Source organism: Grammomys surdaster, unplaced genomic scaffold, assembly GCF_004785775.1.
Source record: "Grammomys surdaster isolate TR1022 unplaced genomic scaffold, NIH_TR_1.0 126660, whole genome shotgun sequence".
Classification (NCBI taxonomy): domain Eukaryota; kingdom Metazoa; phylum Chordata; class Mammalia; order Rodentia; family Muridae; genus Grammomys; species Grammomys surdaster.
Genome location: NW_021621449.1, coordinates 1,695,222 through 1,707,760, shown reverse-complemented (window position 1 = coordinate 1,707,760; position 12,539 = coordinate 1,695,222). Strand labels below are relative to the sequence as shown.

The following is a 12,539-nucleotide window of genomic DNA, read 5'->3' as shown; positions in this document are numbered from 1 at the left end:
GAGGATGAAGAGGAGGAAGAGGAAAAAGAGGAAGAAGATGAAGAGGAGGAGGAGGAAGAGGAGGAGGAATTTGTAGCCTGCATCCTCCTCTGGTGTGCAGCATTATAGTTTCTCCAGGGCCTCCAGTCCTAACCAGGCTTCCCTGGTCCTACCATGCCTGCCTTGAGTAGTGACTTACATGCCTTACCTGGTACCTACCTACAACAGGTCCTAGAGATCTACAGGATGATGAACCAACTTAGTATTCTCAAGGCAGGATCGTTCTGGGAGGACTGTCTGGCAGATCCGGCACTGGCCTGGGGAAACCCCTAATTCATCACCTCCAGCCTTCACCCAGCTGGCTGTAACCAGCCTGAAGTGGATCAAATGACCAGCTTGTGTTTACTAGGCAATTACAGTTTTCACATGCCTGCTCTTGTAGTCACTGAGGCCCGGAGGCTTCCTGAAACCTATCTCACCCACTGATTTAGATCAGCCAAGGGGGTCATCCAGGCCACACTGCTGGGGCATCTTCCCACGATATCCTTCAAGATACCTGGGGCAGCCCCCTAGCCTGCCAGGCCCCTGGCCCTGGGGCCTCAGTGTCCTCACACCAGGGAGGCAATTCATGGTAGAGGAAGCAAAAAAGAAAATATAGGCTCCCTCCTTCAGAGGTCCCTTCTTCCTGCCATGACCAGGCACAGCTAACCCACTAGTCCTCAGGTGAGAACTTAAGCCTCCCATAGATAGAATACAAGACAGAGTCACTCCTGCAGAAAAGGGGCATTAAACATGGACGTCTAGCCTTGCTCCTTACTGGAACTTCTGAATACCCTTGAGACAGCATCCATCTGGGTCTGGGGGCCATATGAAGGAGCATGGAGCACCAGGTCTTAGAGGAGAAGAAATCTGACCCTGAGAAGCTGTGCAGCCTCTCCCCTTTTGGTTCCATCAAAAGCTCATTCGTGGACTTCTAGAGCAGAATGAACTGCACCCCAAGAGTACCTTGGGGTTCTCACAGTGCTCGTCATCAGCACAGATGCCCCACTTTTCTAGTAAAGCTGTTTTAATTTTATTTACTGAAACTGTCTTATGTGAATCCTTGTGATATTCTTTTCTGGTTCCCGTGAGCACCATCCTCTCCTTGAAGGCCTGAAGATTTTCTAACCCACACCTTCCTGAGCTTTGTCTTATTTCCCTTCTGAAAGGCACTTTTACTAGTGTATTATCATGTAACCTATCACCCATCCATAAAAATAATTTATAATGTCCACAATGGCACCCAATGTTAGACCAAATATAAATAAACAAACAAATAAATAAATAAATATTTTTCATAAAAAATCAAACCAAGAGTTGGAGAAAAGAAAAGAAATCGTCTACAGCAAGACCGGTTTAATCATATCAGGCATTCTGAAAGACATTATTTCCTTTTTAGAGGCTGAAGATGCTTTAAGATAGGGGGCATCTAGAGATTTCTTTTAGGATCTCTTAAAAGGAAAGACAGTAGACGTAGTGGCAATATGCCTATAATTCCAACATACCAGAGGCTGTAGCAGGTTCAAGGCCAACCTGAGCTACGTAGGAAGATCACATCAAAAGAAAAATTAATAAGACAAAGACTGTTGGTGAGGAGATGGAAAAGGCTGTGTGTGCAGCTGTCCCTGGCAGGAGGAAGAGCCGGAGGAGTGAAGAGAATGTGTCCAGCATTGCAAAAGCATGGGGCAGAAGGGGCCAGGGACTCAGTGGAAGAGACTTGTCATCTCAGTTCCAGCTGGGGTTGATGCACAGTTGGGGCCTCCAGAAGCCCAGAACTTTTGCCAGCACAGTGAGAAAGGAGACAGCCCCTCTCTGTGCCTCAGTTTCTTCAATATGGTCTGAGGGAAGCACTGTCAAATCCCAGCCTTTGCCCTGGACTTAGACACTCTTTTCCAAAGACACACGTGATTCAAAGAGGACTGAGGAGGTTGGCCTTCATCTTTGTCTTCACAAGAAGTGTCTCAACACATCAACTATGTGCTTCTCTGTATGGAATTGGTAGCCTAGGTATCCTTCTGACTGACCTTGGGAAAGAATTTGTGTCCCCTTAGAGAAGATGGGCCAGGAGGGTAGAGGCTGGTACAGCTGAAGACCAGAAGCCATTCAAAGACAGCAGCAGCCAAGAGTGACTGTGAGCTCTGCTTCTTTTACTCATCTTTGAATGTCTCAATTTGGTTGGACCACAGGTACCAGCACCCACACAGACTGGTGAGCTCTCAGTGTGATCATCATGCTCTACATCTATGCCAAAACTTGGAAGGTCTAGGGAGTCAATCAGAACTCCTCGTGTCCCCAGGGAAAGCTAACTTACCAAATATATTCTTAAGAGATTGATGTATCTTAACAGCATGAGTTGGCTGATTCATGATGGAAAATCACCTTAGTGAGCAAGGTTCTGTTTGTATATTACTAAAAACATGAATCCCCTTTCCCTTTCAGGGATCAAAAGATGGTCCCCAAAGCATTTTGGTGCCCTCCAAAGGCAAGGCAGTTGTGAAGTGTTCAGCAGTAGAAGATGGATACAGGGAGACTTCATGACAATCCAATGTGGAGCAGGTGACAGTGACGCCTAGAGTAATCCAGATTCAAGTTCAAATTGAGACATGGTGCCTACAAACATAACCTTGGTTAAGTGACTTAATGGATCTCACCTTCACCAGTGTGAGGCAGGGACAGCAACAGCTCTCCCCTTTGGGATGTTTGGAGGGCATTAAATACAATGATGAGTTGGGAAGATGCCTGACACGTCCTAAGAACGCAGTGGATGCTAGCTTCTTGAAAGCTGGACTTTCTAGGAATATCTTGATGGTAGAGTATTTACCTACAACACATGAGACCATGTGTTCTACTCCAGCACACACACACACACACACACACATACACACACACACTCAAGGGTTGGGGGAGCAAGATTTTCAATACAACTGAGAAGTGTTTAGATCAACAGCCAGGGGTGGACCAGTGGAAGACAACTTAAAGTATGCAGGTGTATTTGGGCTCACAGTCTCAAAGGCTGTAATCAATGGGCATGTGGTTCCATTGTTTCTGGGCCCCTGGGATACCACATATCATGAAGGGAACACATGATGGTGGAAGTTACTTCCTTCATGGCAGCCAGGAAGGAGGGAGATGGAAGGAGAGACGGGCTCACAGGGAAGAAATAGAACAGAGAAGAGGAGAAAGGGTTGGGGTATCACTATCCCTCTAAAGAGCACACTCCAGTACCCTGACTTCCTCCCACCAGACATCATTCCTAAATGTTCCTCTGCTTCCTAGTAGAGCCACAGATTAGCAACCGACACATGGTTTGGGGGAGCACTTCAGGTCCAAATTCTAACAGTCACTGTGCTGGGCCCCTCAGAGAGAGGTTCGTTTTTTTAGGTGATGGGCTCACAGGGAGGGATCCTCATCCAAAGAGACCTGTGGCAAATACAGTACTGGCTCAAAAGAGCTTGACATTTCAAGACAGACTCTTAATGGATGGTCTTACTTAAGGCAGAAATCATAAAAGAATTGTCTCAGATGAATGGCACTCAACAAGAGCAACAGATTTGGGGGATTTTCTAGACATCGGGCAGGAGATTGAGAGGTTAAACCAGACTTGGGATATTACCATGGAAGCTGTGATGAGAGCTGGGTGTTGTATCAGAAAGGTTTCCTTGCCAGCCCAGAGCTTGTCTGTCTGCTCCTTGGAGAGAAGAAATTAATTTAATCTCAAGAGTGAAGGGTTTATGGCTCAGTCCTGCCCCACAGCTGCTGAGCAAGCTGGGTTCTCTGAGGCTTCCTCCCAAAGTCAATATGTAGTGAAGAGGCTCTGGACGATGCTGCAGCAGGTCAGCATTTCTTCCTACTAGGACTGCAGGAAATAGTGGCGCCAGTCTGATCTCATAGCTTCTTTTCTACTAGAGCAAGAAAAGCCAGCAGGACTCTAGAAAAGCCTAGTAGGAATAAAACTGAGATGGGTTCCAGGGATGCTGTAAGGAGGCTTGCCTCCATAGTTGCTGAGAGTGTTTGAAGCAACATTTACTCTACCGGTGATGCTGCTATAGCCAACTCTGTATCCTGCAGTAATTACTTTTCATAATGATCACGGTCCCCAATGGAAACACTTCAGATTTCCAAAGGTTTCAGTCCATCATGGAAGGGACGGCATAGCAGAACAACTGAACGACATCACGGTGGTGGAAGCTTGTGGTAGGGGTTGTCCAAATTATGGAGGGCTAGGACACAGAGAAAGAGGCAGGAAGCAGGGGCTGAGTATAACCCTGCTCCTAGTGACTCTTCTGCAGGCTGGGCCCTGGCTCTCCCAGTATCCAGAGCCTCCTGTCATGGTTACTTTGACTGCTCTTCTGACAAAGTACTCTGGCAAAAGCAACTTAAGGAGGAAGTTTGGCTCATAATTTGAGGTTGAGGTCTGCCATGGCAGGGAAGTCGCAGCAGTGGGAGGTTGAGGCAGCAGCCATATTGCAGCCACAGTTGAGGAACAGTGAAACTCGAATGTACATTTGGCTCATGTTCTCCATTTTGTTCAGTCTAGAATTCCAGAGACGGGTGAGCGGATCTTTCCACCTCAGTTGCTCTAACAAAATAATCCCCAACAGTCCCTCCCAGAAGTCCCACCTCCCAGGTGGTTCTAGAGCTCACTACATTGACGACTGAGATTAACCGACCACCACCGCTCCAAAAACAGTACTACCAGCTGAGGGCTAAGACTTTAAACCATGAGTCTAGACTGTCATTGATAAATCAAATGAAAGCAGGTACCAGGCTACAGTTTTTGGCAAGTCCCTAGTCCATGTCTTCCTGAGGAAAGACCTTCCTGTGGCATGTGGTCATACTGAGCCTGTGGGCTCCCTAGTTCTTTGGAACTAGCTCAGGGACAAAGATGAAGAAGCAAGGTGGGTGGCCAGGGCTGGAGCAGGAGGAAGTCACAATGATGGGACTCTACAGGTGGGAAGACACAACCCTGCTCGGTCTCATGGATGAGTCACATGGACAAAGTTTGGGCAGTCACTCTAACAAGCCCTACGAGGGTTCCTTGTGGATAGACAATTAAGTCCTCAGCCTCAAAACGCTGGGGGGTCACACACAGTGCGCGTGCAGCTGGAAATCTTAAGTGCTGCCTGGACCAGCTGTGACATTACATTAGGGTATATGTATGTTCAGGGAAGCTTCTGGAGGCTCATCATAAGGCTGAGGGAGACAGGGGTATCAGAAGACAGGCGCTTCCTAGAGGACTGGCTAACAGATGAAGCAAGACAATGCCAGCAGTTCACAGTGTTGCTCCGCTGTCTACCAGGATCTGAGAAACTGAGTTGTGTGGTGGCAAAGAGCAGAGAAGGGTCTCAGAACGCAATTCTAATACCAGAACTCCATCATGCTTGTGGGAAGATGACATGCCTGGCAACATGAAGACATCAACATGAGACAATTAGGTTCGGGTTGGGGTCTAGAGAGACACTGTCCATAGGAGACTGAGACAAGTCACCTGGAGTGTCTTGGGACCTGGCAGATGAGTGGTGGCTCTCATTGCATGGATAAAACAGGAACTGCCAGCTCACCACCTCTATGGCCTTGGCATGATAGGGTGAGGGCTGGCACTCAAGCAAAAAGCTACTCTCACTTTGACAGGAAGCCCTGGAGACAAAACAAACTCAACAGCCCCTTGTAAGGCAGCTGTGAGACCAAAGCTTCCATGAGGCCAACAAGAAAAGAAAATAACATCTCTACTAGGGACCTAGGGAGTTGATGGAGCAGGGATGTCACCACCAGAGGAGCTGTGGCTTCGAGTGGAAGACCCCTCCCAGGGCAGATATGGCAGACCTAGCTTCCAGATTGGGTCATGGTTGTCAAGGAGCTATGGGCCAGGGAAGCTTATGTTAAATGCTCTCAGGAAGACATACGAGGCTTCTGTATAGGATCTGGGGTGAGCTGAGGGTTGCAAGCAAGAGTAGGGATAGGACAGTATGGCCTCTGATGGTGCACAAGGTTCAAGAAATAGAAAGCCAGCTTCTCTTTCCTTCCAGATATTGAGGCATCTTGTCTAGAATGCTGCCGCATGGGGAGGAAGCAGAGTCTACAGAGGGGAGGTGATGCCCCAGTGCCAGAGAACACAGAAGGAAAAGAGACCAGCCCTGGCCTTGTTCGGCCCATCTTGTGCAGGATTTTTCAACCTTCTCCCCAACGTGGTTCTTGTCTTTCACTCACACTGACTTTCTCTAATCTCAGCCCTTCCCTGGTCCCATCTGGGGCCTGAAAGGACACTTGGCTTCCTATACTCATTTCAACCATCTAAAACCACCCCATTGATTCAAAGAAAGGAGAAAAATGAAATGTGTTTTAGTAAAAGATGAAAAATCTTGAGGGGATGTGAAGTGTGCTGTTAGCTTTTGTCTAGGAAATGCTTTGTTTCTTTGTCCCAGAAGAGCTTTGAGAATGAGTGGCAGAGTCAGGAGTAATCTAGTATGGGTGTCCATGCCACTGGGGGTGGGGGGATGACACGAGAGAGGAGTCCTTCAGCTTTCAAAACCCTTCCAGCAAGGTCCCTGGTAATTATTGTTATAGCTATTGCAGTGGTACAAAAATATACACATCTGGCCCTTACAGAGGCCAACATCTGCTGCAACTGACCCCTGGGGTCTGCGTGTTTCCTCACCTTATCCCACCAGTATGCAAGGCTGCTAGGCAAGCTAGCCTCTGCCTGAGGAAAGGTGGTCCCCTCTCCAAACAAAACTCCTATCCCCTCTCCTGTTTTCAAGTTGCCCCTGTCCCCTACAGCTCCCAAAAGGGCAAAGTATGAACTACTAGGGACACCTAAGGAGTCTAAAGGGGACAGTCCTTTCCCAAGTCATCTCCCTGGTAGAGCTTTATGGACACAGACAGTTTACCTGTGAGGTCATTCCATCTTCAGCTGACTTGGAAAGGAGGTATTCACATCTCCATTTTTTTCAGACGAGAGAGCAATGCATTGGGAGTCTGGCTGCTCAGGTGCTGAAGCAGGGGCCTTATGCCTCTCAGGCTTTCTGCCCTTCGATTAAGCATTCCATCAGCACTGAAGATAATGACAAATCTCTGCAAAGCTGTCTGGAGCTTCTTCTCTAAGCATCTTTCCTGTCTCCCCAGAGATACCTGCAGCCCTTGGCACAGAAACTTCTCTGTGACCACTGCTCCGAATGAGTGTTCTTATTCAGATACGTGCATGAAGTTTTCCTATAGGACCACACATGGTGTGCACAACATGCTAGATGTGAGAATGTAGACATTTCCCTGGAAGAGAACCCAGAGATTTTAGCAAAGGCACTTGGATCTTGGAAATGATTATAGATCTGAGAGCAAAAGACAAAGATTATCTTAGCCATTCAGAAAAGAGGAGGAACAGTAAGCTGGGTCTCCACTGTGCGTTTGGTCAGCATACTATGACCTCAATGTGTTGACTTTTTACTTGCATTGCAATTGGGTGACCTCTATAGGGACATGACAGACACAGCAGAGGCAAAGTCCAAGTGCAAAAAGTCCACCAGTCTTAGACAATCTGTTATAAGCATTGGGTTGGGGGGAGATCTTATGGATCTCAGTGGACTTTTAATAACTCTGTTTTAGTTGGTCATGTGGGCATTCCTGAGGAGTATGACTTGGGGACAGAGAGCTCTCTATTGTTGATGTAGTTTGTGGTAGGAACCATAGCACCCATAGCCAAAGAGAATCTCCCATAGCACTCTCAGTAGATGGACAATAAACCAATCCTTAGGCAGCAATTAAAATAGCACATACTGAAGCACACTCCAGTGTCTCTGCTCTTGGGGAAGTAATAAAGATTAAGCAATATATACCTACCCACCTATCCATTCATCCATCCATTAACATTTGTCACATCTTATGACCATCCCAATGTAATAAGTACCTATGATTTAGAGGCAGGGTGCACATGGAAGTCTAGTGGAGAATAGAGGCACACTGATAAATAAGTAGAATATCACTTCTGAAAGAGAATCAAGTGTCAAAACTTACCCATCCGAGGTAAGAAGGGGGATGTAGAAGGAGGATCGGCTCTTCCCACAGGCACTAAATGAATCCTGAAAGAGTTCACAAGAAGGAGAAAAGTGTGGGTGGAAGGGTCATGCAGGAAGAGAAGCATCCTGTGAGATGCGCGGTGATCTGAGAGGGCTCGGCAGACTTGGTGATGGTGTGGATGAGTAGAGAGGTCATTCAATGGACTAGTTATAAGTGGACTTCTTCCCCAGCTCCAGAATCATTGAGGGATTCTGGGCAGAGGATTGCATTTCAGGAAGGTAGCTTTGACAATAGACACAGTGGACAGCATGGAAAAGTCACAAGAAACCCAAGGAAAGATGTATCTATGCCAACATAAGCCAGGATGCAGTGTGCACAGCAGGCATCCAGTGACCCTCAAACCACTGGCCAATTCCCACCTAAGTGACCTTCTCCACGTGTGATGTTACAACACATGGGTCACGTGCTGCTGGGCACGTGTGATGGTCCTCTGAGCAACTGACTGTTCCTCCGTCTCCCAAAGGCCTTCACACCCCATATGTAAATTACTGTACTCTCAAATACAGGTTAGCCTTTATTGGTGCCCTGGGCCCTTGTAGACATATGGGCCTAAAGTCACATGGACAGACTCTAAGCTTTCTCAGAGCCCTTCCTTTCGGTGCCACCACATCCTACTTTTTTGCCTTTTCAAATGGTTGCACAAGAGCAAGAAAGAACCTAGTGAACAGTTCCACTCACATGCTAACAATGCCCAGGGCCCAAGGGAAATGAGCTCACTTAGACACCCTCTAGACACTCAGAGGCAAAACTGTAAGGAAGCTATTTTGTTTGCAGAATGAGTGAATGACTCCCATTTACGAACCTCTAATAAGGCTAGGCTGTCTAGAACCTGACCTATTAAGGAGCAGCAGAGACACAGCCTATGTCCTGGAAGGGGTATGCAAGTACAAGGGGATGTGCCCTAAGATCACTACCTCCATCTTCGATAGCTTAACAGGATGGCTCCAAATGAAAATCCCAGAATTTCTTTAAATATCTGTCTAAACAGGTCATAGGGTCCATTCTGCTGGTTCTTAGACACAAAATGAAGGTTCTAGGCATGGAGAGTTCTTCTGCTTCCTGGCCAAGGTTTCAATTCACAGGATTACACAATGGACTCTGGACAATGTCTCTATCCAGGGAAGGTCACGGTGTATTAGGTACCACCAAGGAGTCTGTATGGAGACAGTGGGCAGAGAGGAGCCAACAATCCCACAGGTGATAGTGCTCAGAACCAGGAGTTCTTCTCCATGCATAGAAAAGGGGTCAAGTAAGTCAGTCCATCTGGAGGGCTGGCAACAGCCATATGTTATATGGAGAACTTTGTCATTCAGTTTTATGAAAGTTAGCAGAAGATCAAATGTGGAGAAATGCCTTCTAGTTCAGAATAGTTCGTGCTGTGTGATTATGGCTCAGAAGCAAACTATCCCCTGTATTTATTAAGTCCCAAGTGTGTGCTAGGCACAGGATACTTGTTTATCTGTTTCTTAAGCCAAAGCCTTGCAAGGTACTTCTGCAGTCTGTAGATGAACAGATAAAGTTGCAAAGAAGGTGGCTAATGGACCAAGGTCACATAGATAGAAACAGAGCAGAATTATAATTCATGCTTCCTGATAGCGAAGCTATGACCGTCTCCCTCCACTATCTAATCTTGACCATGTTGGTGAGGGCAGTTCAGGGGGCTCATGGCCACTTCCCATCATGTTGCTTATAGGGAGCCCAGGGAAGGAAGGCAAAGCCAAGATTTATCCACCAACCTACAGTGTCATGGGCACAAGACAGCCATCAAAGGATAACAACTCCATGAAGACTCTTGACAGACCCAGGTCAACAACCAAAGAAAACAAATGTCTGTGTAGCCCTGAGAATTGCCCAGTTCTCTAGAGGGTCAAGTAGCTCTAGGTGTCAGGGCCAAGACTGAGGCCAAGACGGGCTGAAGAAAAGAGAGTAAGGGTATGCTTCTGCCCAGCCCTGGGGGCAAGGTGACCTATTTGTGGGTGAGGCTCATTTCCATGCACTTAGGAGGAAGAAGAGATATATGCTATATAGCAAGAGGTGTTGAAGTAGGATAGCAAAAAGAGCTTTCTGGTGACTGTGGTGAGAAAACATGGAAGATGTCTAGGGTGCCACATCTCACCATGGGGCTGGTCCGTTAGCCACACAAGAAATGATAGACTGGAGAGCTTTGTTGTGGAGTGATGCTCCTTGTGGCTGAGGCACACCCATGAGCTCTTCTTCATCTGTGTCAAGTAAGGAAGGCTGGGGCAGCTGGTAGAGATGGGGACAAGAGGGTTCTTCACCCCACCTCTGGGGGTTGGGACTCTATAAGGAGTATCTCTGTTCCCCAAGGTCAGGGAAAGCATGGGAAAGGGCCTTCTAGCAGATTTAGAGGACTTTTGTGGGAACAGTCTTGGAAGAACTAACTCCTGAGGTTTTGCAGCTTTCCAGTGCCAACGCCACCTCCCTCACTGACCCCCTGCTCCTCCTCCATCACAGTTGAACAGGCATCACTGTATGACCCCAAGGTCCCCTCCAATTCTGACCTTCTATTGCTGTCTGCTGTAGGAGCATTCTCCAGACCCTTGGTTCACTTCATGTCATTCATCAGTAACTGTGTGCATTTATCATCTGCTCAGCTCTCAGCGGGGAACTAAGAATCAAATAGAATCCAGGTCTTGGCCTCTAGGAAGGGACACTGTAGAAAGAAGAGTTCGCTCAGCATGTAGCCTGTGCTAACCCCCTTATACACTATAGACCCCTGTGATCCTCACTGTAACTCACTGAGGTCAGAATTGTCCTTAGATCCATAGACTCCTGTGTTCCTTACTGTAACTCACTAAAGTCAGTATTAACCCTGGTTATGCAGATAAGGAACCCCAGGCTCAGAGGCAAAGCAACGTGACCAGCGCCACACAGTCAGGGCTGGACTGGAGCTGGCTGTTAACTATACCACTGTTCTCTATTGTGCAGTATACAACAGCTCTCTGAGGATGGCTCCGTGTTCTAAGACAGAGCAGGGAAAGCCACAGCCATCCCGAGGAGCTTCTTGGAGAAGGGCTTAGCTCTGGACCTTGAAGCAGAGCACAAATTACTAACTCTGTATCTTCTAAGGGTAGGCAAGAGGAAAGCAGTAATAGCTCACCTAGCTGGGAGCCCCAAGGGAGGAAAGGGAAGCCAGCAAAGAACAGAGGCCTCTCTAAACCCAGCAGTGCAAGCTCCCTCCTCTCCATAGGCCCAGCCTCAAGCTTGGCCTCTAATATCACTCCCTAAAAGCCATCTAAAGGTATAGCAAGTCCCAGCAAACCTTCTGAGAGATGACCATGGAGCCAGACCAGTGACTACCACAATGGTTAGCACTGTGTTCACAAGTCAGGCAGTTTGAAGATGTGCAGTAGCTATAACTTTCCACTTCCCATGAAGCCTGCACGGTTAACATGGCCATTTCCAGACTGGGAACAGGTACCAGGGCATTAAGTTCCCTGCCAGGAGAGCCGAGATGTTAAGACAAAGATCCCAGATGTGAGCCTGGTCACTCTTCACTCCTGTTCAGACTCCTAACTCAAGGTGTTCTCTGTACCTGGAGTGCTCCGAAACCCTACACACACACACACACACACACACACACACACACACACACAAATCTCAGGTTACCCCTGCCTGCGGCTCTTTCCAGCCATAAGAGCCCTTCCCTAGAGGGGCAGCAGGAGATACCCCATTAGCCCCTCTCATTGGAAAGGACTAGCACCAAGCAGGTCAGGCCACATGCACCATCCCCCTCTTCCCCAACCGAGCACCGTTGCCTTCTGTTCACAGTGATGGCTCCTGTGCCCAGGCCGGTGGGGGCATGGAGGACTCCGTGGTGGCAGCGGTGGCAGCCGGCAGACCCAGTGCCCATGCCCCGAAGGCTCAAGCCCCGGAGCTACAGCAGGAGGAGGAGCGGCCAGGGGCAGTGGGCTCCCCACGGGCTGGCCCCCTCCGCGCGGCCTCCCCTGGCCAGCAGCAGCCTGCCCTGGCGACGGCGCCCTGCTCCCACACTCCTGCTGCCTCCGAATACGAACTCTCCCTTGACCTAAAGAATAAACAGGTACCCAGGGCCTCCCAGGGGGGTGGGGAGGGTGGTTGAAGGGCCCTGCCTTTGGGGACTGTCCAGGGTGCCAGGGACCGGCAGGTACACTTTCTTTCTATGTTTCTCCCCAGCTGAGCTACCTGACTTCCCTTTCCTCAGTAGGCCATGATTAACTCCCATCCTGGCCTTTGTGGGGCAAAGTTCACATCCGGCACCACAAAGCAAAGGGATTGCTCTGCTTCCCTTTGCTAGCTGTAGCTAGTATATCCAGGGGCTCTGCCCTTTACAAGATGCAAACCTCTAGACAAGTAGCTGTCACCGGAGGAGTACTCACTTCCACTTTACCCAGAAGTAATAGCTTTATTTCTATGCATTCCAGGAGAAAGCCCAGTTCTTAGGCATATAC

General features: G+C 48.3%; 1 protein-coding gene across 1 annotated transcript in view; it reads left to right on the top strand.

Moving 5' to 3' along the window:
- Iqsec3 (IQ motif and Sec7 domain 3) overlaps positions 1 to 12,539 on the top strand; it is a 99,615-nt gene that overhangs the window by 38,132 nt on the left and 48,944 nt on the right. Inside the window, exon 3 of the mRNA XM_028761134.1 lies at positions 11,881 to 12,151. Within this exon, the coding sequence (XP_028616967.1) occupies positions 11,881 to 12,151 (271 nt within the window). The remainder of the gene's footprint in view (positions 1 to 11,880; positions 12,152 to 12,539) is intronic.